The following is a 24,036-nucleotide window of genomic DNA, read 5'->3' on the forward strand; positions in this document are numbered from 1 at the left end:
TTGCATACTTAATCTTTCTCTAAATCCAGTCATTTGGGATTTTTATTATACTTGTGCACCTCATTTCTTTTCTGTCACTAAATAAGATGCAGGATTATCAGAACCATTTGTGGTTTTGTTTCATCATTTTTTATATATTTTGAGGTAATTTTCTGTTTTTCATGTGTCGTCTTGAAGTCTTTCTACACTACTTGGGATCGGAGGTTGTTCCATGTGCCTCTTGAAATGTCCTTTCTCTAATTTTTGTAGAAAGACCTCTGAAGGTTGTGCTCCATATACCTAATGGGCAGTGTGTGATCCTGTACAAGTCAGAGTTGATACACAAAGCATCTGCTTTGTCTTCTCTTGGTTTGGCTATATCATCTAACCTGGTGACTGTTTTTCTGGTTGATCAGTGATTGCTTATCAACTGTGCTGTGGTTTTCTAACATGCTTCACTGGGCAGCTGTAGAGGGCTAGGACAGCACACTCTGTTCTTGGAGTTCGGCAGAGTAGCAGAAACTTGTCAAGCTGCAGTAAACTGATCAGATTCTTGGGGTAACTGAGTATTAGTTGTTGGGTTTGGGATGCAAGGGGATTATACAGGTTTTCCCTGTCTTTGGGTTGGGGGGTTTTTGTGTCTTGGAATGTCACATCTTCCTATCACCTTCCCATCTATGTAGCATGACCGAAACTTGTGCTTGGCATATATTTGGTGTGTGTGTCCTGTGAAATTCTGTAAAGCAGTTGTAAAAGATAACTAAATCACAGTAGCTGAGAGGCACAGGTAAAGTTAATTTCAAAAGTTTTGTAGTAAAGCTAACAGAAGCACTAGCTTGAACCAAAGAACTCCTCATGGCTCTTTTTGCTACAGCTTTTTTCTGTTACAATGTTTTCACTGCTGAAAGAAGTAAGGCTTGAAAATGAGTGGAAGTTTAAAAATAAAACAAATAGAAACCATTCTGATGGTTCAAGTTGAATTTAGTGATTTTGTGTTGCTTATTTTGGTGCTGTGTGGTATCATTTCTCCTATCAATACAAATGTTTTCAAAAAGCATTAAGAGGTTTTTTTCTCATTGCAAAGGGGCAGAAATAAGTTTTTAGAGCTTTATAAGACTTTTCTCTTTACCTTAAGAGATTGTGGATTGGTTTTTATGTTCATTTGAGTGCTGTTTGATGATGGCCTCAAATGAGATCTCAAAATACTTGAAATGGAAAAGGTTAATTATATATGGGATATTTTCATACAGAACCCCTGAACCACTTATCACAGGAGAGAAGCTTTTAGGAACTCTTAAAATAAGATATCATGAGTTCTGTATTGTTTCTCTAAAGTCCTGGAAAACCAACCAGTGTTTCATTGCCTTGACTTCTGCAGACGTTTTGCCCATCTGCTTGCTAAAAAGGATGTCTGCAGCCCTGAGGTTAAGAAAGAGCTGCTCAAGAAGGTGAAAAGTGCCATTTCAGCTACTGCAGAGAGATTTTCCGGGTACATGCAGAATGTAAGTATCATACTGTCTGGAAACAGTAATGTGCAATTTGTTCAGTGTTTGGACTGTGTTGAACACCTGTCAAGCCTCAGCTGTGTTTGACAGTGACTTTTGATTGAATGGCAGTGATTGTTAGAGCAGAGCTGCCTCAGTATTACTGAATGCAATGAACTAAACATAGTTTCCCCAGTCTGTGTTTGAAAAACACTGAATGAAATTGTTCAAAGCCACTTTGTTGCATTTACCCTGTTTCTAGGATGCGCATGAGTTCTTGAGCCAGTGTCTGGATCAGCTGAAGGAAGACATGGAAAAGTTAAACAAAACTTGGAAGAGTGAGCCAGTCCCTAATGAGGATAACTCGCCGGGACGTGCTTCTGATGACCTCTCAGCCACCAAAGTTTATACGTGTCCCGTTATCAGTAATTTAGAGTTTGAGGTTCAGCATTCTATCATTTGCAAAATGTAAGTGTGCTTGACAGCTTTTCTCACACTTACCTTAAAAGACAGGAAGTGTTCCCATCTGATGTGACTTCATCTGCAGGTTGTAACCAGAATTAAGAACTGTTTTATCCAAACCTAGGTATTTAGAAAAATACTCTCTTGTCTAGAAATGCTGTAAACCTCACACCACACAGTGTGCTGCTGCAAGCCTTCTTTAAGCAGTTTCATACCACCTAGTTTTCTTCATTACATGTCCAATGGAAAGCCTTTGTGCTTTGCTCTTTGTGCACTGATTATATGGGAATAGAGAGAAAAGGGGGTTTCAGCCAAGTAATGTTTCCTCTTAAAAAAGGGAAGCCATGTTTTTAATTTGATGTTTCTAAGGACTTCAGGGAATGGCATTTTCTTCTGTCTCTCTACATTCTTGAAGAAAAATATGTAAACCAGTATGTTTGGGCATTCGTTGTGTGTGTGGCAGTTTTCCGTATGGGAGTGCTTCATTCCACAGAGTTTTCATGAACACAGGTATTTGGGAATATTAGTTTGTATGTATTTAATTAGTTCCATAGAGCAATTAAAAGTAAAGTGCATTCAGGTAGTAATTATGGAAGACAAATTACTGTAGTAGGGTCTTTTTTTTCCCCCCCTAAGAAAAATGAAACGTAAGAAGAATTAGGGGGTTTTGTTGGTTTTGGTTTTTTAGATGGACTCTACTGTTTCGTTTCTAAGAACAGTTTGAAAGTATTTCTAGCCCTTCTGCTGGGCTGGGCTCACTTTTTTCTCCTAAGAATACTGAATGATGATGTGTTCAGCTATAGCAGTCACTTTGATTTCCTGTATACCTGATCGTTTGCCTCTCCAAAGCAGTTCCTGCATTTTCGTTCTTACCCTTACACAAATGTTTCAACTTCTAAAGCATCGAAAAGAAATTGCAAGATCCAACTTTGTCCTAAGCATCAAGCAATTCCATTTTGATGAGTAAAAATAGGATGATCAAGAAATACATGTTTACTGGAAAGTCACTTCACCCTAAAACATGCAAACGTTCATTAATTTCAAGTTTATTTTCCATCAGACTTGCACAAGCATGTTTCTTTTTTAGGTGTGGTGAAACAGTCACTAAACGAGAACAGTTTAATGACCTCTCCATTGACCTTCCTCGAAGGAAGAAATTCCTTCCTTCCCGATCCATTCAGGATTCTCTTGACCTCTTTTTTCGGGTATGTACTTTGAGGGGGTTTTTTATGCGTTGTGGAGCATGTGTGGGTTATAGGTACCGTATGGAAATCCTGATTGTACAGCTGATTATTAGTTTCTGTGACAGTGGTTGCAGAAACTAGAGATAACTAACTTTGCATTTTTTTGAGGTTTTTCTATTAACAGCATATGGAAGTTTTTATTGTAAAATGCTGTGCAGAAATTAACTAATGTAAAATAGGCAAACTTCCCAATTTTGTGGTGAAAAACTTGAGGTATAAACAAATACAAAGGAGAGAATGTCAGATTGGGATAATCACTCAGGAATTGCTACCTCTCCTGGACTAGGATGCTTCAACAGCTTGTGTACAAGCCTTAATTAGCATGGAGTAAAAAGGTCATGCAGGTACAATAATTTAAAAAAATAAATAGCTGTAATATGTGGATGCTCACTTTGTAAGTAGAGCTTCAAGGTGAGGCTTCTGAAACCTAAAAATGAGCTGTACGATGTGTGAATTGGTGTTGTATTTTGTCATATCTTGAGACAAACCTCCTTTTTTCCTCCCTGTATAGGTAGTGTTTTCAACAGAGTGATTGATGTGCTTTTTCTTCTAAAAGCTGGTGGAGGTCTTACAGTTTTAAAGAATTCCTAAAATTGTAATGTTGTAATTTGGCTTCATTTAAGGTTAAGGGCTGTAGGAATGTTTGATGGGCAAGTTACATAATTTCAGGAAAGGGATGCTTCCTCTTTTTATGTCTGTTCAGAACTCTACTTTCATGTAGCATATCCTTGATAAGTTTAGATGAGAATAGCTTTTGAGGAACAAAGCAGAGGATTTGAGCAAGAGGGAGAAAATTTCATGGCACCATCCTCCACCATAGATTATTAGGGGGGAAAAAAGCCCCAAACAAATCTTGTGTGTGGGAGAGAAAACTGTAAACCTCATAAGATTGTACCCTCCCTTTGAAAGCTAATTTGTCATAATGGTGGCTAATTCACTGGTCTCCAGGAGACTTGCAGGAAAAATTCCACCTGTATTAGTGGATATGATGTCAAATTTTAAGGTCTGCTGCCTGTCCTTTTATTGAATGCCCTCTTACTAGGTCAAGTTGAAGGTGATTATAATTTTAAATGGTTACTGCTGTTTTGAAGAGTTTGTGTGACAGATGTGATGTACTTTTGGTTGACATCTGTTTGATGTCTCTTTTGTTCCACAATCATTTCTCTGCTCCCTTAAACAGGCAGAGGAGATTGAGTATTCCTGTGAGAAGTGCAATGGAAAGTCTGCAGTTGTCACACACAAGTTCAACAGGCTTCCCAGGTAAGTGTTGACACCTGTTGCTCTCCTTCCTGGAAGCATGTGTTACAAAATGCAAGCAAAAATCCCTTGAAGAGTGAAGCTGGGAAAATGAGCAGGACAGTGTGTACAGTGGTCAGCTGTGAGAGAGGTGCACCTGCAATCAATCTTCATGCTGTTTTTCACTTTCACTCTAAAGAAGCTCTTGGAAACTCTCAGCAGTACTTGTGTCTTCCTCCCTATTGCTACACAAGGAGGACTGAGTTTTCTCCTTCCCCTTTTCTTGGGGTTTTTGGGGTGTGAATGAAGCCGATACAGTAAATATATTCTGGAATTTTAATATTGCACAAGTTGAGTGATGGACAGGGGCATAATTACCTGTGTCTGACAGGTAAGAGATGGGTCAGCATTTGCCTACCACCCCAAAGTAATAATCTGGTTTGGTCCGGTGAATGCCTTTGGAAAAAAGGGTTACTTGGATTTTGAATAGGTTTTCTCTGACTTCTGTTTTGAGATTAACACTTGTCCTTCTCTCATCTCTCTCAGGGTCCTGATTCTTCATCTGAAACGATACAGCTTCAATGTAGCATTGTCTCTCAACCATAAAGTCGGGCAGCAGGTGGTTATTCCAAGATACTTAACCTTGCTTTCCCACTGTACAGAAAGCACCAGGCAGCCACTGACGCTGGGATGGAGCGTCCATTCTGCCATGTAAGTGTGCAACTTTGGTCCCTGCTGTGTTAATCATGTATGCATGTAGGCAGTTGTCAGGTCTCCTCCAGAGAATGTCTGGGCAAGGAAACATTACAGTTATGCAGCTTCAGATGTGTGCTGCTGGTTTGTAATGGTAATGTCATAAGAACATGTATGGAAACGAAGCATGATAGAAGCAGTAGGAGGAGATGGTTGGGCATTATTTAGGGAATATTTGGTAAGATAGTATTCTTCACTGTCCTTGAAAATAACTTCATATTCTTTTTAAGAATGCTTCTGTTAGTAATTTTTAAAAGGTAGGCCTCTCAGTCCGAAGTAATCTAGATTATGTTTCCCTTCAGAGCACCCTAACTCTATTTAGAAGTCAAAACATTGTGTCTTTTTCTGCTAATTTCCACTTGCACCTCCTGTGCTGTCATTCATTTTTCATTGTCTTTCCTGTGCCACCATAGTATCTAAGCCCTTTGTATGCTGAAAATACTCTCCTTTTCCTTGTGGCAGTTATTTCTGTACAGCTGCCTGACCTGAGACACAGAGATTAAATGTGCCAGTTGTCACACAGGAAGTGTGTGGCAGAATAAGGAACAAGAAACCCTCCGGTCTCTTGTAGCCCCTGACTAGTGACGTAGCCAGGGTATCCATCGTGAGCTAGGACACATCTGGTGTGTGTGTTCAGCAGTGTGGCATGTGTTGTGCCAAATGTTTAGTGTTGTTTGAGATGCAAGTGGATGTTTCCCATAAATTTCCTTTAACTGTAGAAATCTCAGACTCAATAAACTGTTTATGCTACCCAGAGCAGCAATACTTTAAAATAGGTTGAAAATAGCTTTCCAGTGTTTGGAGTTTTTTTCGATCATGAAAACCATTGTGATTGACCAGAGAGTGGAAGGGGAACTAGGCTGAAGAGAAGCAGCCCTGGTTTAGGGGGAAGATTAGAAAAGATTTCTGCAGTGGCTGCCATCTGTTTGATAGGTATGTAGTGATAGTGATGGGCTTTGAGGAGCCCATGAAAGGATTAAATGGAGCAGGAAGTTTCTTTAGAAGAATCTAGGTAAGGGAGGAGAAATTAAGATGTGGGATATGCCAGAAAACTGGCTGATCCAGACAACAGCAGGAGACTGTGGTTTGGGAGCAGGAACTCAAATGTTGGTGGGAATAAAAAATAAAGGATAAAGGAATGAGTTGTCTTGACATGGGAGCCGAGAGCCTTTAATTTGTGAGCTGGTCCCTAAGGGTGCGTTGCCAAGAAGTGAATCAAGTTTAAAGAATTATATATGGTTTTGAACAACTGTTGTTTATTTATAGTGTGATGAAGTTATTACTGTAAGTCTAAGTAATTAGCAAGTACATAATGGTATTCTGCTTGTTCTTTTTGGTCATGGATTTGCATGCATAGCAGACAAGTAAACACTTTTTAAAGACTGTAACTACTGCAATAAATACTTTGCTTTTTTAATAGTTCCCGTCCATTGAAAGCCTCCCAAATGGTGAATTCCTGTACTGTAAGCACTTCCACACCTTGTAGGTGAGTTACAGCTCTGAAATGTCCATATCCAATGGCCTGGGGTTTTGGGGCATAGTTTCTAAGGCATTTTAAGATTTTCTAGTTGTTTTCTATTTTTTGTGTTGCAAATTATTTCAGTTACTGTCTTTTTTCATATCTGAGTTTTATGGGTGTTACATGCTAGCTGAAATTAACATCAGTGGTGCAATTTGCCTTGTTTAGGAAGCAAAATGATTTCTACTTCTGCAATCTAGCTCTTTATTCTGACTCTATGGAGTCAAAATGTGTGTTTTGGGAACAGGTGGCTGATTCCTTAAGTTTATTTGCAAACATGAGACAGCCAGTTCTTGATACTGTGAAAAATGTGGTATCACACTGGATGGTTTTGCATTGAGGGATACTTAAAGACCAGATTTAGTAATAAAATGGAAATCATGACTTCCCCAGACTCCCTTGTCTTCTATTCTAAAGAAGCAAAAATTTATCTTAATAGAAGAGCAAACAGAAAAACTGAAAAATCTGTGCATTTCTGACTTTTTGTATCTGGGTAATGATGTGAGAAGTCCTATGTCTGACTTAAATCATTTGACTTCTCAAGTTTATTATGCCAAATTCTGTGTTACTGTGGTCTTGTCTCAAATGAATTCTGTCTGGGTTTGTGAGGTAATAAAGTGCAGAATCCTTGGCCTTAAAAGCAAAAGCCACACACTTAGTAACTTTTAATGTTGTAAGCTATTATTGCAGGCTTCCAGTAGATATGTCTGTTAACCCAATAAAATAAACCTGTTCTGAAAACCCTGACTGCCATGTTAATGAATTGTCACTGTCGAGTTGTTGGCAGTTTGTTCCCCAGTTGAACAGTGTGAAAGCACTACTTCAACAGTTACTTTGAAACGTGTTTGTAGGATGCTACTAATGCTGTGAAGTTTTATAGCCACGTGTTTAATTTACAGAAAATACACTTTCAAGTCAAAGAGCTCCACAGCACTCTATGTAGATTCTGACAGTGATGATGAGCCATTGAAACGCTCTGTTGCCCATAGCCAAAGGTTGTGTAACATACAGAGTAGAGATCAGCAACAACTGCAAGAAGAGCCAGAAAAGGTAAGGGAAAAACCCACAAACTTTCATGTACTAGATCCTGTATGTGCTCATGTCTGCTGTGTGCTTTTTTTAGCATAAACTGAGTGAAATTGATGTCAGATGAGGTTTTTTTCCTCCTAATTAGCACTGCAGTGCTGGAAGGGAGTGCTTTGCTAATTGACCTCTCTCTACAGTTGTCTTGGGTTCCCACTGGGAGCAGAGGTAATTGCATTGCAATTGAACTTGAGTTTTCAGGTTATGTATACCAGCTGCTTAGCAGTTTGGTCAGTCCTTTGGGTAACTTTCACTAATAATGTTCCTGGGCTGAAGTATAATGTGCTGTCAATAATAAAAGTATGCAGTAAAGTCCTTGATTAAATTAGATCCAGTACAAGTTGGGATAAGCAGAGAATTCAGTTAAGAGAATTCCATGCACATCCAATCTGTGTCCTCTTTGAAGTGTGGCTTTTAAAATGCTGTTAGAATCTGAAGCTAACAGTCTTTGGAGGCGGACACATAGAAGTGTGAAGAGACCAAACTCATTGGTGTAATGGCACAGTTAATTTCAAATTGCCTTTGAGCTTTTTCTTGTGACTAGCATTAATGCTGCCAAGATGCTTTTTTTGCCTCTGTCAGGGCAGTGTATTAGCAGGTAGATGAGTTGTGTGGGAAGAAATGGTGACCTAGGAGGGAATAGAAGCAGCTTAGAGGATTATCTTACAGTACCACTTTCTTCTGTTAAGAGTGATGCAGGCCTAGTGCTTAGGACAAGTTTCCTGCATCTCTGCTTCTATAAAGCTTTTGCTTCACTAAAGGTTTTGACAATGCTCATAGGGTTATTTTAATGAAGCAGAGACTTGTGGCCTTGATTATGGCATTGAGGGACAGGTGTAAATCTGGGTGAATAGCAGTAGGTAACAAGAGGAAGGTATCTACAGTTTCTGATCTGATGGGAAGATCAAACCAAGGGAGGATCCTGACCTAGTATTTAATGAATGATAGATACTGAGTATTAAATTTTTAGAATATCCAGAGCTGGGAAGAGCTGCCAGTTTGATGAAGCTCAGAACTACAGATAAGAATGATCTTGACAAATGAGAGAAACTGCATAAAAATAGGAGGGGTTGTTCAGTAGGAGCAGGCTGAAGGTGCTAATTTTATCAGGATTAATCAACTATAAATGTGGGATGGGAACAGCTGGGAAAGCAGTGGGCCTTCAGAAAGGGCCTGGAAGGTGACGGTCACTCATAAGGGTTGAAAGTAGAAGTATCTGGACAGAACCGTAGCCTGCACGTTGTGTCATGTAACCCTCCTTTCTTCCTCAGCATTGAGCTTTAGCTGGAGTTCTGTATCCATCTTTGGGCTCTGGACTGAAAAGAGTTAGAGATTAACTGGAGAGGGGCCAGAGGAGAGGAACATGAATGGTCAGAGGTCTAGAAAGGAAGATTTTGAGAGAAAGAGCAGGCAAGTGGTCTTCAGTTTGGTCTTTAGTTTAAAGAGAAACATAAGCAAGGTTTGTGTCTTCAAGGAACAGGAAGAAGTTAATAGAAACACTTGAGCTGTTTGCTGTGCGTGTGGTGGATAGAACAAGAAGTAATAGACTAAGTTGCAGACAGTCATTTTTAGATTAAATATTATGGAACATTTCCTGATGGTCAGGATATGTAGGGATGGAATGGATTGCTGTGGAAAAATACAGAAAACCCTTTGCTGAAGGTCCTGCGACTGCTGTCCTGCATGGCACATCTATGCCTGGCTGCGGGAAGGAAACAAGCTTGTCTTTTCTGTACATAAGAGGGACTTCAAAGGTATTTCAAACTGTCCTAACTGATTCTTCCTGGAGTTCTGTTTGTGAAGAAGAGTAGGAAGTCTCTATCACACAAGCCCTGTAAGTGCAGAAATTGTGGGAATAAAGCATACTAATTTGAATAACAAATTAATTACAGGCTTTACAGCCTGTTATGGGAAAGAGACACTGGTGGGGATGATTACACATACATGATTTTATTCTGTGGCCATGCATATTGGCCACTTCTCAAACACAGGCCTGACCAACCATCTGTTACAATTAACCAGGTTCTCTGACCTTCTCAGTGTTGCCCTGGGGAACCTGGTCCTGGTTTTTAGAAGTGGCAGCACTGCTGCTGCACCATTTCTCTTGGTATGATTCTCAGAGCAGCTGTGGATGGGGTTGCATTAAGGGCTTGGTGGTCAGTTTGTCTGGCCAGTACATCCCTTGCCAGGCACTCCTTGCAAAATGTCCCTGCGGTGTGGGAGAACAGCTGGAAAGCATCTGGATATGGCACTGGGTTATAGGGGCAAATAGCGTTTATCCAGGGCAGAACTGCAATTCCTGTGATCTCTGCTTCTGCAGATGAAGTAGTATTTGAAGGACTTCTTAAAAATGCTTATTTAAAACAGCATGTCTTAGAGCCTACGATATTTAAAATCCATGCAAATAATGTCTCATAGAAAAGTTGTATTCTAATAATGCACAGATGCTGCCAAGTCTTTAAAGTCCAGCCACTGAATTAGTGGTAGTTGTTGGCAGAGAGCCTGGAACTAGGGTTTGCCAAAGAGCTAAACCAGTTTTGATGTTGGTAGCCTACAGGTGCAGAGAGATAAATCAGAAAGCTTAAAAAGCAGGTACTCTGCTTTACTTACTCAGTGCATAAATAGCTGTGAGGGGAGAGGTTTAAATTTGTCACTTCTAATTCTTGGAGGGCAACATGTCTAGAACAAGCAGTTTAGTTGGCTAATTCATTTACTAATCTTTTTTGAAAAGGTAGTTTTAATACTAAATGCTTGCTGTATTTGAGTAAAAAGCAGCAGTAAAAATGTACTTTTGTTCATTTTAACAAAGTTCTGGGATCCACCTGATGCAGTTTGGATTAAGACCTGGATAAGTACATTTTAATAGAAACTATCTTACCCCATTTTTAATATAGGGGTATTATTAATAATATAGGAAAAGAAATTTAAGCATATGGTAAATAGTGTAATTGTGTCAACATGCATACATGGAGGTTAACCTCCTCATTAACAGTTAATATCAAAATGATTGAAATAACTATATTATTTGCAAATCACTGTGGTGTAGGAGTTGATGAGCATCAGCTTTAGGAAAATGAACTATAAAAAGGAAAATTGAGATTAAGACTAAGGTGTTTTTTCTTTCTTCCAATTTAAAATCATTCTGTTCTCCTTGGGAAAGAATAATTCCCCCCTTTCCCTGTTAAACTGTTTTCTTACTTGGTTTGCAGTCCTGCCCTCCTCCCTGTACCCACATCAAGATTTCATATGGCAAATCTGCAGCACAAAACCTAATTTTAATTGCTCTTCATACCAGCTCAATTTCAGTTTCTATTCTTCTATCCCTGTATTCAAGTTCAGTTACTCTCATGTTGCTGCTTCATCCTTTGTTAACAAACTTGCAATTTCCCTGCTCGTATCTCAGCACTGACTTGCCAGGGGCTTGAGAATTCATCAGAACCTAAAGGGGAAAAACATTTGTTGAAGGAAAAGAAGAAGGCAAGGGTTATCTTGTGTATGTTAATCCACAAGGCCTGTAAAAACTGGTTGTAGTGTATATTTGAATATTCTGTGGAGTAAATGTAGCTACAAAGGCTGTCTCTCCATTGAGTCTCTTGTAACTATGTTGAATGTTGACAGTGCCAAGCTCCCACTCCCTGGGGTTAATAAAAATAAATCTCCACAGAAATGTAAAACTGATGTTATATACCTGTTTATTCAAACACTTAATCATAACTCCATTCATCTCTAGGGTTCAAAAAGAAGTAAAATGGAGGGTGATAAACCCGAGCTGGGTAATGCTGGTTTTGATGGGATGAGCGAAGATGAACTGCTAGCAGCTGTCTTAGAGATTAGCAAAAGGGAAGCTTCTCTGTCTCTGAGCCATGATGAAGATAAGCCCACAAGCAGCCCAGACACTGGTTTTGGAGATGATGAAATTCAGGAATTGCCAGAAAACCTGGAATCTATGGAGATGGAGAAACCCAAAACGGTATTAGACTCAGGTAAGGCAGAGTAACCATCTTAACTGGACTCTAGCAGGCTAAAGCAGGTTACTGATAACATCAGGTTGGTAATGGCTGGTGGTAGGAACTACATGCAAGTGCACTGGTGAAACTGCCTGACTTCCTCAAGAGTTTTAGGAACTTAAACTTTATAATTTCCTTGTGTATAAAGCATCTAATTCATCGAACTGTGAAAATGTATATTCTGGTAAGTCTGTCACCTCCATGATTCAAAGTTAATTTCCATTTTTTTTCCTCTCTTGATTAACACATGCTTCCACAGGTTCCTGTGCCAGACAATTCAATTTCCTAATATTTGGCCTTGTTTAGAACTGACTCTTCCATAAGCAGAAAGTATTTTCATTTCTGTAGCTGTTGTAGCAGCACAGTAGCAGTGTTCACGTGGCTGGTGTGCAAGAGGGCTGCATAAGACTAGAATGCTTTCATAAATGCAGCTATTTTGTCACTAGTTACTAAAGAATTTAACTATATCTCTGTAGTTTTTTCTAAAGCTTTTTCTATGAGAGTAGACCTGTAAGCTTAAGAGACTCAAGTGATTTATGGCCTCTGACAGAGACACGTGATTGAGTACAAGGAGGAGGCTGTGTGATCTCAGTGCGGGGAAGTTGAGTCTTCCTTTAGCCAGCTGAAGGAAATAGAAGTGGTTTATCATTTATTGTGTGCCACCCGCTTTTGGTCAGGTTTTTAATTCCACTAGCATGGAAGAAGAGACCAACAATATGCTCATGTCCTCTAAGAGCCAGGAGGTTAATTTAAAAACAGAATACCCCACTGTTACCAAAAATGACACTTGTTTCAATGGACAACTCTTGACAGCCTTGATGGTGGAAGGCAGTGTGTAAGAATAATATTTTATGTGACCTGTGTGGTTTGTGCCCTCCTTTTTATACAGTAGTGTTGCTTGTGGTGGTGTGAGAGGGAGCTGTGATAGAGTGCAGCCACATAAACTTGTTTCTCTCCATGTTTTCTTTGGAAAGTACAATGTAAATATTTGAAGGCTCTTTTGTGACTCTTAAGCAAAAAGTATGTGTTTAATATAAGTTCTGTATTTCTTCTTACACTGGAAGTTTTCAAAGGTCATGTAATAAATTCTGTTTTGTTTTTCATCTTAAAAGGATTAGACAGATGGATTATGGTTCTGGTGGTCTTGTGTTTAAGGGTTCCCAGATACTGAGACTGCCTTGTTTTATCCTTGTTAATAACTATTCAGCAGATACTGAAGTCTGCACAGGACAAAACCGTGAAGTTTCACATGCTGCTGCCTGTCAGCTGTTGGAGCAGGTCCTGACACTTTCTCAGTTGCAAGCAAGAATCAAATTGTCCTGCAACTGCAGGAGTCTATGCAGTGGTTGAATGAAGGTTCATTCCAGATGTTTCATAAAGCACTTCTGCCATAGTGTTTACTTCAAAGGTGAACTAAAAAGTTAATAGTCCTCATGCACATTTAAAGCTGTACGTAGTGTTCACAAGATTGAGGCTCTTACCTGAAGCAGAAGGTGGCACATTTCAACAGTACCTGAGTTTGTGCTTTTTTCCATCTTGCATATGGTTTGGCTTTAATTGTGGCTTCATCTGTAGTACTCTGAGGTATAATATGCAATGCAAATTTTTATAGTCCATGGTTTCTTATAGAGAAATTCATGTGTCAGCTTCACGGCTGCAGAAACCTAGTGGTGTGTGGCTTCTGTAGTTAAACTTGCTGTTTCTGAGGGAACATAAAAGGCTAAGAAGAGAACGGGTTCAGGTATTAATCAAATGGTTCATTGTGCTCCAGTTAAAATGAGTATAAGACTGCGCTTTGGAACTTTTTCCATTTGACTCTTGTGTGGGTGTTTTATGGTGGGTGAGCTCCCTGTCAGTAGATGTCACTATGCTGCAAGGATTGTGGTGATTTAAAGAGGACTTCGCTGGTAACAGACAGAAGACCCAGGAAAGTATAAACTGTACTTTGTGATTCCTCAGGTCCTGCCAATTTCACTGAGATAACTAAAGATTTTGATGAGAATAAGGAAAACAAAACTCCAGAAGGCTCCCAAGGGGAGGTTGACTGGCTGCAGCAGTACGATATGGAGAGAGAGAGGGAAGAACAAGAACTTCAGCAGGCACTGGCTCAAAGCCTTCAAGAGCAAGTAAGAAAAATAGTTTGCTTCCTTAAGTTATCTTCCCCAACATTGGAAACCTAAAAGCTAAAGGAAAACCTTGCATTCAGGCAGTAGCTGCAAAGGGATTCTTCTGGGTTTTTTGAGATAACTAGATGGAAAAAGGGTTGGGTTTCTTCTAGCTCCAGTGTCAGTAGAGTGATGACACTGGATACATCTGGGCACATTTTGTATGTGCTTTGAAAACTGTTCATCACATCACAGACCCATAGATTTCTCAAAGCTCCTCACGTGCTTTTGTTACACTGGTTTGTCGCATTATATTAAAAACTATGATAACCTGAACTAAACTCTTCCTCTCTGTCATCAAGAAGCCAGCCCACCTTTAACTTCCCTGGCAGTTGCTTCTTGCAGTGTGTCCTGTCAAGACTCAGTGAAAGAGGCAGGTTTCAAAGCCAAGGCTTTGAATGGCCATGTCAGGTCAGGTTGAAGATGTGTCTATCCTAGCTATGTCTCTGGTGCTAGCGAGTAGGGGATGCTTAGTGAAGGATATAGGAACTGAGCATTTATGTGATCCTTCCCTGTCAGTAAAGTGGAAAAAGGATCCCAAGTAATTTAGTCTAAAATAAGTCCTTTAAAGTAGGCTTGGAAAGAATGGGGTTCTTGAGTTGTGTGCTGTCTGTATTCCACTTGAATTGCAAGACCTGTAACTGATTTCTACAAGTTTAACCAAGCTGCTGAGAATAAAGCAAGCACTTAGCCAGGTCTTTCTTTAAATAGGTGCCGTTGTCTGCTCTCTATTAATACCAAAGCTGTCATGGTTTTCCTTATGAGATCTGATGTTTCCATGGCTCTTGGATTTTTCTCTCCCATTACTCATTATGAGGTGCTGGTTGGTATGTTCCATGCCAGATGTAGCTTTGATTCAGCAGTGCCGACTAGTTTAACAAAGATTCCCAAATCCTTTAGAAATAGCGAGATAAAAGGCCTCATGCTAATAATGTAAAACTGCCCTTTGAGTGTGTTTCTGCTACAGTTCTGAAGCAAAAATCTGCTATTCTAATGATTTGGGCATGGAAATGTGGTAGCTGTGGTTATCTCGATTTGAAATACATAGCTGGGGTGCTGCATTCAGGTGTGCAGAAAGCACTCAAACCCTGAATTAAGAAGCCAGCTCATTAAATATTGTCTGGCTTGCTGTAGCTCTGGGCTTTCAAGAGTGGTGGGAGGAACAGGGGCAGAATATTATCCAAACATTGGAAGTGTTGGTTGAATTGAGGTTTCTTTGCTACTTGGTCATGGTAATATTTTTAATACCTGGTTGTTTAGTGGTGTCTTTTTGCATCCTGCCTTTGTGGATTACACCTGTTACATAGAACCACTGGCTCTATTTTCAAATAGCTTAAAAATAACAAAATCTGTCAGGATTTAATGACCATGTCCTCAGCTGGCTTTGGTCAGAAGTAGACTAAATTTTGCCGAAGTGTGAGGAGCTTTGTGTGTAAGTGACAGCTTTCCTGAGCAAAGGGTTGCAAATTCATTCAGATGCTTTTCAAATTAATGATCCAGGGAAAGCATTCGGTGTTAGTGGAGGCTCGCTCTGCTGCATACCAAACTTCAGGAGCTTTGACAAGCCTTAATGAAGGTTTGTCCCAGGTTCTGTTGCACGGGAACATTGGACTCTCGCTGGTTGCAAACATTCCTTCACACGGAACCTTTAATTTACAATGTCAAGTTTGTTGTAGAAACCAGAGCAGCACAGTTTCAATGGAAAAAGAGCACCACAAGAATTTTAAACAGTGAAATGTCTCAATGAGCTGAGTTTTGTTCTCTCCCCATTAGGAGGCACGAGAACAGAAAGAGGATGATGACCTCAAACGAGCCACGGAATTAAGTCTACAAGGTGAAACTTATTTAAGTTCTTCCAGTATGTTGCTTTTGAGAGGAAATTGTTATGTGTGTATGAGTGCAGCTCCTGACTGTCAGTAAGACAGCTGGGATTCATGTTCTTTTGGTGTGTGCTTTGTTGTGTTTGGCTGCACTCAAGGTCAGTTTTTATTGTTCTTGGTTGTGAAAGCAAATGCCAGGAAAAACTTAATCTGAAAAATTACTTACTTCAGTCTCTTGAGTTTTTACTTAGATATAGAGATATCTAGAGAGGTATGTGTAATATATTATATGAACCACATATAATATACAATAATGCATAATATTAACTTAGAGAAAGCACAATGGATCTTGAAACTTTGCATTCCCTGCAAAAGCCAGCATGCTCCTGGCCCTAGTCAGAACATAAGGATTGTTACTTGCATTGGTATTTTAGTGCTGATTAATGAATGCCCTGGCCTTGCTTGGGAAAATGCATCAGTGCTGTATCTGTCAGATAGGGGATGGGAGGGAGACAGACCTCACTGCAAGGTATAGCTGTTGGGGGTGAAGAAAAGGACCCAAAACATAGTATCTATCTCCTCCAAATCCAGACAGTGCTGTAGGCCTCCTCAGGCACTGTTCAACGTTTGTGTGAGGCTGGCATGCGAGTGATTTCATACAATCTGGCAGAGCAAAGCATAACCGAGAGAAAATTCCTGCTCCAAAGAGGGAGAGGGAGGGATAATAAAGTATTGTGTTAAGATACTTGTGGTTGCTCAGGGCCTTTTAAAGGCCCTCAGTTTTTACTGGATGAACCTGTGTCAGCTTCTGAAGGGGAGTAAGTTGAATGCTGTTTAGGCATCCCTCACCCTGAGCTCTGGCAGACTGAGTGACCAGTCCCTGTTGGGTTTTCCCTGATTCATATCCAGGAAGAATTCAAGGCTAGAAATTCTTCGTCCCCTTGATTTGCAGTTGCTTGACCTAAACACAAGCATTTCCTTGCTACTGTCTTGTTTGTAAGGCATCAGGAAGCAGTTGTTCAAGGAGATGAACTTAGTCTCGAATGCAGAGCTGGTAGCATTTGTCTTAGGAGGGATCCCATGGATGCTGGAACCAAAGAACCAGCAGTCATCCTGGCACCACTGGTGAAGTGGCATTTAGCAATGCCTGTGGCAGGTGCTTCATGCAGAGACCTACCAAAGTGGCTGTGTTTCTAGGCTGTAGTCTACCTTACAGCCCAGATAAGTGTGGAAAGCAGCAGTAAAGGATTCCCAGTTAAGCAAGGGAGTCATCTATAAACTTCCCAAGATTATACTAATCCAGTGACTGATGATTTAACAGGACAAGCAGTGTGAGAATCTCTTTGGCAAAACATCTCCATCACAGCTAGTGTGATAGTCTCTTAAAAACAGAGCAGAAAAAATTCCTAAGCAATGTCCTGTTAATCTCAACTTCTCATCCACCCAGGACTCCATAGCTTTAATTTAGCTGGCGAAAGCATAGCTACTTCTCCTAATGAGTACTGTACAAAATCTTAAATTAGTTGGGTAGCTGCAGAACCCCGGGAAGTTTGGAACAGCGTGTACAGGGAGCAGTGGTGCCTTCCGGCTCTTTACAGAAAGCTGCGTGCATTTTGCTCAGCCAAGCAAACTGGAAGTTCCTGTGGTTAGCAGCCTTCTTACCATGGAAAACAATGAAAAGATGCCTGCTGCCAGCAGTCACATTTTGAAGCCAGTTTTAATTCAAAAATGCACTTTGTTAATGCAACTTATAGTTAAAACTGTAATTCATAGCTTCTTGTTGCAGGAACTCGCAGTTCACTGACCAGACTGGCTGTCCTTCTTTTGCTGTCTGTCCTGTCAGCAGCCCACTGGTGCTCCAGAGCCAGTTGGGTGTTAACTACTCTTTTATCAGCCAGCTGTCATTGCCATAGTGCCCTTTTGGAAAAGTATGAGGGAGATGGTGCTAAAATTAATTCCAAGATACTTAACTGTTGCTCTGACAAGTTGGAAAAGGGAAAGAGCTTTTATTTGGAAATTCCAGTATCCCCTGTTTTCTTTGAAAATTAAGCTTGAAATTTTATTACGCCTATTTAGGTGGGTAGATAGACCTCAGCCTGTTGTGAATTCCTGTGTGGTCCACAGCTTCTCATGCAGTTATCATTGTTTCCTTGCTATCTAGAGTTTAACAGCTCTCTCCTGGACAGCGTTGGCTCTGATGAAGACTCTGGGAATGAGGATGTTCTTGACATGGAGTATTCAGAAGCTGAAGCAGAAGAGCTGAAAAGAAATGCTGAGGTGTGATCCATGATTTCAAAAGCCAAATAAGAAATATAGCTATTCTTTATAGTATTGAAGGTAGTTTTACAGAGCAGGTGTAGAGGCTAGAAAGGTCTTTATATTCAGAAGTGAAAACATGGAAAATTTTCTATCTGTAAGTCTTACTGTGTTACTTTAATTACAAAAAAAACCCAACCAAAACCAAAGCAAACAAAACTCAAAAAAAAAAAAAAAACAAACAAAAAAACAGACAGCTGCAGAGACCTTCTGAGTTTCTCTAAGAAACTCTTAAAGAGTATTGTTAGTGAACTCTGTAAGTAACATTTCCTGGTCAAGAGAGGATTAAAAAATAAAGTGTCAAAAGCCAGTGAATAGATAGAGCGTGTTTCCTGCATGTGAAGAGGGTGTTGTCCACTGACATTACAGGTGCAGAACAAGAGAATTTGGGCTACATATCCAGTATTAGCTGTAGAATTTGTGTACCATTATCAATGGCGTGTCTTTGATATTTCAGAAGTAAGCATGGTGTTCCTTTTTGGCTTTTCTGTTTATTTGCTGGATTAATTCTGACATCAGTGGAAGTTGGTCAGGAAATGGTTGTTTAGAAAACTTTGCAGTGTAGAGCTCATGTCAGCATCTGTTCTGAGGTCAGAAAGGCTCCTTCACTGGCTTTCTGATAGATTAAATAGACATTTCCCACTTCTGGAAGGACTCCTTGTTTGGTGTGAACCAGGGTGTCTGTTTCTGTAATCCTTCATTGGGTTGCAGCTTTGAATACAGTAGCCAAAAGTTGATGTCACAGGTATAAATCATCTTGTCCATAAGCTATGTGGAGAAAAAAAGAATGCCTGAAATCTTTAATTGTACTTTTTTTTCCCCCCAGACAGGAGAGCTTCCTCACTCCTATCGTCTCATCAGCATCGTCAGCCATATTGGAAGCACATCATCTTCAGGTAAAAGATGCCACATTTTATTCTTCATCTCTTACCTAGCTTGAAAAATCTGTAATACAGAATTACCATAGCAGAATTATTTATAGAGAAGAATTCAGGCAGCAAAGCAAGTCTTCTGTCATGACTTGCTGATGGGGGAGCAGGTTGGGAATGTCATGGTGTGTAACTATGGCATGTAGGAAATGTACAGCTTATGGGCTGCATAGAACTGCTTGTGCTTGTTACCAGCTGATTGAGGGACCGGGATCTTAAGGGTCTTTTAGCCTTTAAATCTGACATAGGTGGCTGGACTGGGGTACCTAGCTACCCAGCTCCCTGGTCAAAGTGCAGCATGGAAAGGTGTGCAGAGAAGTTGTGGCTGCTGCCCCATTCCCAGAAGTGTTCAAAGCCAGGTTGGATAGGGCTCTGGGCAACCTGGAGTAGTGGAAGGTGTCCCTGCCCATGGCAGGCAGTTTGGAACAGGATGACCTCTGAGGTCCCTTCCAACCCAAACCATTCTGTGATTCTCTGTTGTTAAGGTCATTATATCAGTGATGTCTATGATATCAAGAAGCAGTCCTGGTTCACCTACAACGACCTGGAAGTGTCTAGAACTCTAGAGACCACTGTTCAGTGTGACAGAGACCGAAGTGGATACATCTTCTTCTACATGCACAAGTAGGTGTCTTGGGGAATTCTGGTGCTAGAAATTACCTACTGATTGTGAAGAAGTGGGCTTCTCTTCTTCCTCTGGTCCTCTGCTGGGATGAAAAATACCTCCAGAATGACAAAAGTGAAGTGCTCTTAGTTCAGAGGTGTGGGACTGTACGTCAGTAATACATAGTGTTTTAACAAATACGTTAAATTGTATTTTAAGAATGAGATTCAGTGTCTCAGTGCATGTGTTGCACCAGGAATCATAATAGAGCTTGGGTTTTTTCCTTTAGTGCTGTGATATTTGTAAATGCCCTTGCCCCTGCTCCTAACAGTTGTGTTATTGCAGCCACGGTCACCTCAGGACACAAACAAAATGAGGTTTGTAGGTAGAAATCATGTATTTTCAGGCACACGGAACTGAAGAAGGTTTGTCCCCTCTCTTCTGTCTTTACTAGTGCTTGGAGATGTCAGATAAGACGTCTCTCTTTGCCAGGATCTGTGACACTTGAGTTTGTGGAGCAAATCCAGTTGCTGGTTCCCTCAGGGCTGTCTTACGTAGTGGTTTGTCATTGTACAAAAGTTTCACTGTTGGTCTTTCCTTCTGTTCTAGGGATATCTTCGATGAGTTACTAGAAACGGAAAAGAATGCACAGCCACTTAGCATGGAAGTAGGAAGATCGGTTCGTCAGCCTCTGTGAAGAATAAAACACCTTGTTCCTCCTGAGGAGCAAGGAGGATTCTGAACTTGTGCCAGACACGCAGGAGTAACAAACAGCTCAGGGCCAAAACATGAGACAAAAGGTAGAAATATGGGACGCTTGGTTTGTTGAACCATCTGTGCAAGTCCTGGGCCTGAACTACGTGTTTAAACCTTGACATCCAGAGAGATCCTCCTGTGGTGAAATTTTTAATGTTTCTCAAATAATTTTGTCAGCATGGAGCCTTAAAGAGTTGTAACAAGTCACAAGACTACAGCTGCTCATAAACTGGTTTAAAAAATAGTGCAAAAAGAGACTCAACTTTAAAAGCCCATTCACATGTGAGGCGTGAGTGGCGAAGATTTACATATCACTCGGCGCTTTTTTTTCTTTTCTCCAAGAGCAATTTAAGCAATAGACTGTAACCTGGCGTGTGTTGTGTTAGTAATATTCACTGGAAAGCCAGATCACTGAGCAGGCTCTTGCCAGTCATCTGGCTAACAGGCATTTTGGAATCACTCAAGCTGATGCGTTGTGACATTCATGGGTTTGTAAGCGCTGCGCTATTTACATGCGGTTCCAGGAAACAAACTGTCGGTGCTGTGGAATGTATTGATACCTGGTGGCAGCTCTGTTGTTTTTTTACACCATTCACTGTCATCCTCATTTAGGCATGAGATTATATATGTGATTTCTTTTGTTTTACAAGTTCTGTTATTTGATTGCATTTTCTCCATGAGGTTGTTGCATCAGTGCCGTTTGGAGAGGCGAGGTTTCTCATTGGGTGTGCCGTGTTTCACACTGGAGTTGTGTTGCTTAGGGCTGCTCTGATGTGACTCTGGGATAGCTGAGTATGTGGAGCAAACAGAGCAGTGGCAGGAGGTGAGCACAGCCTCTTTGCATATTCTGGGGGGCAAAGAGCGTTCTGGCATTACCCTTCCTGTGCAGCACCTGGCACTTGAACTGCTCTGTGATTGAACTGTGGTCTTGCCATGGTCTTACGTCACCCCAGGGTAAGAGGCTCTGCACTGCAGCCGTGCCTCCATTCTTCTCTCTGAGGAGTGCAGAGTGCTCAAACTGTGAAACTAAACCAGGTGGAAAGCTTTCGGAAGGCCCTTGTTCAGCATTAACAGAACATGGTTAGGAAGAAGTGATGCTTTCTGCTGGGTTTAGAAGCATGATGCTCCTTTTATAGCTTGTTTCAGCAGTGGGGGGAGAGGCCTATTAAGTTCATTTTTTTTCAGCACCTTTGCACTAATTAGCAGGGGCAGATGTTTCCTTTCACTGACATTTCTTCATTTCAGAGAAGTTGTTGCTGTAAGCAGAGTAGTTGCTCTTGTTTTGGCCTCTAGTTCTGATTTTTGCAGCCTGAGTTTTAGAGGTGAAAGACTTCCTTAAGGAAAAAAAAAGAAGAAAATCACCTTTTTTGCCGTTGCGATAGTTTCTGAGTTTTTTAAACTATCATTAGGAGTTTCTCAGGAATAAATCGGCTGCAGCAAAGCAGACAAAACCATCGATTTAAGAGACAGCAGGCACCTTTCACGGGCACTTCCACACTAGAGCTTATCCTGGCAGGCTGGCAGGGCGCTGCCTCAGGGACCTCTTCCCACATGTGTGTGCAGCAGCAAGCGACAGCGAGTGATGGCGTCGGTGTCCTCCCCACCCTGAACACTTGGGGAACCCTGGTGGGGTGAAGACTGACCTCCCTCCCACTTCCCAGGTTGGGACAAGCACAGGGGCCCTGGTCACGGTGGCATCTTCCTGGTCTCTGAGCCAGGAGCAAAGGTTTGGTTGTAGACTTGCCAGAGTGTTTATCTGGTGAGATGCAGCCCAAGGGGGGTGTGTGTGTTAATTTATTACAAAGCATTATACTTTTCTATTGTCAATACTAATTTTGGTCGAATTCTGGGCAGTGGGAAGAGGTGGTGACATGGGAGTTGTCCTTTGAACTGATTGCCCTGCGAATGTGATGGACTGCTCCGTCCAGAGGGCAAACCTGTTTTCCCCAAGCACATCCTATGCTTGTGCTGTAAATAACTGGTATTCCTGTAGTATCAGAAGTCAGCTCTGCTTTTTTGGGTGGCAAGGTTGTTTTTACAAGGTGCTGCACTCCAGTTAATTTATAATAAAAGCAAACATGGCCTGATTTTTCAGTGCAGTAACTTTTGTTTAAAACCAGTTTTGTTTGGATCAAGGTGCAAAAGCTGATGCTTGAAACCAGTGTTCCTTGTTTTATGAAAAGTTCTTGCTTGTTATTCTAGTCATTAAGAATTTGCAGACATATACTGTAATTTAAGCTTTTTTGTTTGGCATACAGCAGTTCAATTGCACCTTCACCTGGGCAGGAGTGTCCACAGAGTCCCTTCCTTGCAGAAGCCAGTTTTTTCCCTGCCCAAGAGCGGTGGGGAGGATGATCGGTGTGTAATCCTCAAAAGATGTGCTGCCCATCAGTTGTGTCATTCCCACTGCTCACACTGTTGCAGCAGAAAGGTCAGTAAGGTTGGCCCTTCCATGTGGGATACCTGTCCTTGGGTATAGGTAGGTGAAGCTTAGTTGTGGGCCCTGAACATGTACTAGCTCTTCCTCAGTTAAACATTTACCCACTTCTGAATCAACCTAGCTTAGTACAAGTGTGATTCAGCACAGAAACTCAAGGAACTCCCGTCCCTCTGTTCCTCTCGTCCCTCTGTTGTCTGACTGCAATAATTTGCTCTTGATTTACACCCCTAATCTGAGAGGGGCAGAGCTTTTGTGTCAATGAACTGGAGCTTGTGTGCGGGTCCCTGGGGAGCCCTGGCCAGCGGGGCTGCACAAAGAGCCTTTGCAAAGCAAGGACTGGTTTCCCAACCAGAGCAGCAGAGTGGGACTGACGGGAGGAGAGAGCGGAGCTCTGCAACACCTGTGGCCTCGGCCTGCTCTTCCCCCCTCCCCCTGCCCAGTGCAGCACAGATAAGATCTGCCCGCGCATCTTCCTGCCCTTCCTGCAGCCGAGGAAGAGCTGATCGCCAGCTCAGGGCTTCCTGCTGTGCTTCACCCTGGCACGAGGCACGCGGGGAATGTCGTGCTCCGGGGAGGGGGCTGGGAAAAACTCATCTGCTTTGTTTTTAATGGAGCTAATTATCCCTGTAATCACCCACCAAAGAGAGAAAAAGGGGTGCAGGACCCCTGGCAGCTGCTGTCCATGTGGTTTTGCTGCCAGACTCCAGCCTTCCCTGCCGCTGACTTCTGCCTGCACCCTGACTTTCTGGTTCTTTACACTGTTGATGTGGAGCAGTGCTTTCCTCTGTGTTTTAGCAGACCTGTTCCTCTCTCTTCTTTATAATTTTTGCTCTTGGGTTCCCCCTGCCCGTTTTTAAATGATGTGTAGATAGATTTTTGTGAAATTAAAACCTCTTTATTAACCCTCTATTGATTTGGAATCTTATTTCTGCTGGCTCTCGATGGGCACTACACCTTCGCCTCCCCTTTTGCATTGGGACTTTGCTCGGTTGCCTGGGAACATCCTGTGTGTGTTCAGTGCCCCTCAGCACACGTCCATCCTGGCTCCCCTGACAGAGATATGTCCCCATGGGCAACACCCCAGTGCCTCTCAGCATCCCTGTAGAGCCAAAGTAGAAGGGAGATGCCCTCCTCCCCTCCTGGGTCAAGGACAAGTGCTCCCTGGTGTGTGTCCCCACAGACACACTGTCCCCTCATTTACCTTTGGTACCACACGTATTTACTGCAGTTCAGGTGATA

General features: G+C 41.5%; 1 protein-coding gene across 1 annotated transcript in view; it reads left to right on the plus strand.

Annotated features, from left to right (window-relative positions):
- The window catches only part of USP37 (ubiquitin specific peptidase 37), a 35,747-nt gene extending 12,043 nt beyond the window's left edge, over window positions 1–23,704 (plus strand). The window contains exons 11-24 of the mRNA XM_048309718.1: window positions 1,358–1,481; window positions 1,726–1,931; window positions 3,013–3,130; window positions 4,350–4,429; window positions 4,952–5,116; window positions 6,579–6,644; window positions 7,577–7,727; window positions 11,491–11,743; window positions 13,727–13,893; window positions 15,706–15,766; window positions 17,914–18,029; window positions 18,895–18,964; window positions 19,483–19,621; window positions 20,211–23,704. Coding sequence (XP_048165675.1) covers window positions 1,358–1,481; window positions 1,726–1,931; window positions 3,013–3,130; window positions 4,350–4,429; window positions 4,952–5,116; window positions 6,579–6,644; window positions 7,577–7,727; window positions 11,491–11,743; window positions 13,727–13,893; window positions 15,706–15,766; window positions 17,914–18,029; window positions 18,895–18,964; window positions 19,483–19,621; window positions 20,211–20,298 — 1,804 coding nt within the window. The 3' untranslated portion in view covers window positions 20,299–23,704. The remainder of the gene's footprint in view (window positions 1–1,357; window positions 1,482–1,725; window positions 1,932–3,012; window positions 3,131–4,349; window positions 4,430–4,951; window positions 5,117–6,578; window positions 6,645–7,576; window positions 7,728–11,490; window positions 11,744–13,726; window positions 13,894–15,705; window positions 15,767–17,913; window positions 18,030–18,894; window positions 18,965–19,482; window positions 19,622–20,210) is intronic.
- The last annotated feature ends 332 nt before the right edge of the window (window positions 23,705–24,036 follow it).

The sequence above is a fragment of the Corvus hawaiiensis genome, chromosome 7, assembly GCF_020740725.1.
Source record: "Corvus hawaiiensis isolate bCorHaw1 chromosome 7, bCorHaw1.pri.cur, whole genome shotgun sequence".
Lineage (NCBI taxonomy): Eukaryota > Metazoa > Chordata > Aves > Passeriformes > Corvidae > Corvus > Corvus hawaiiensis.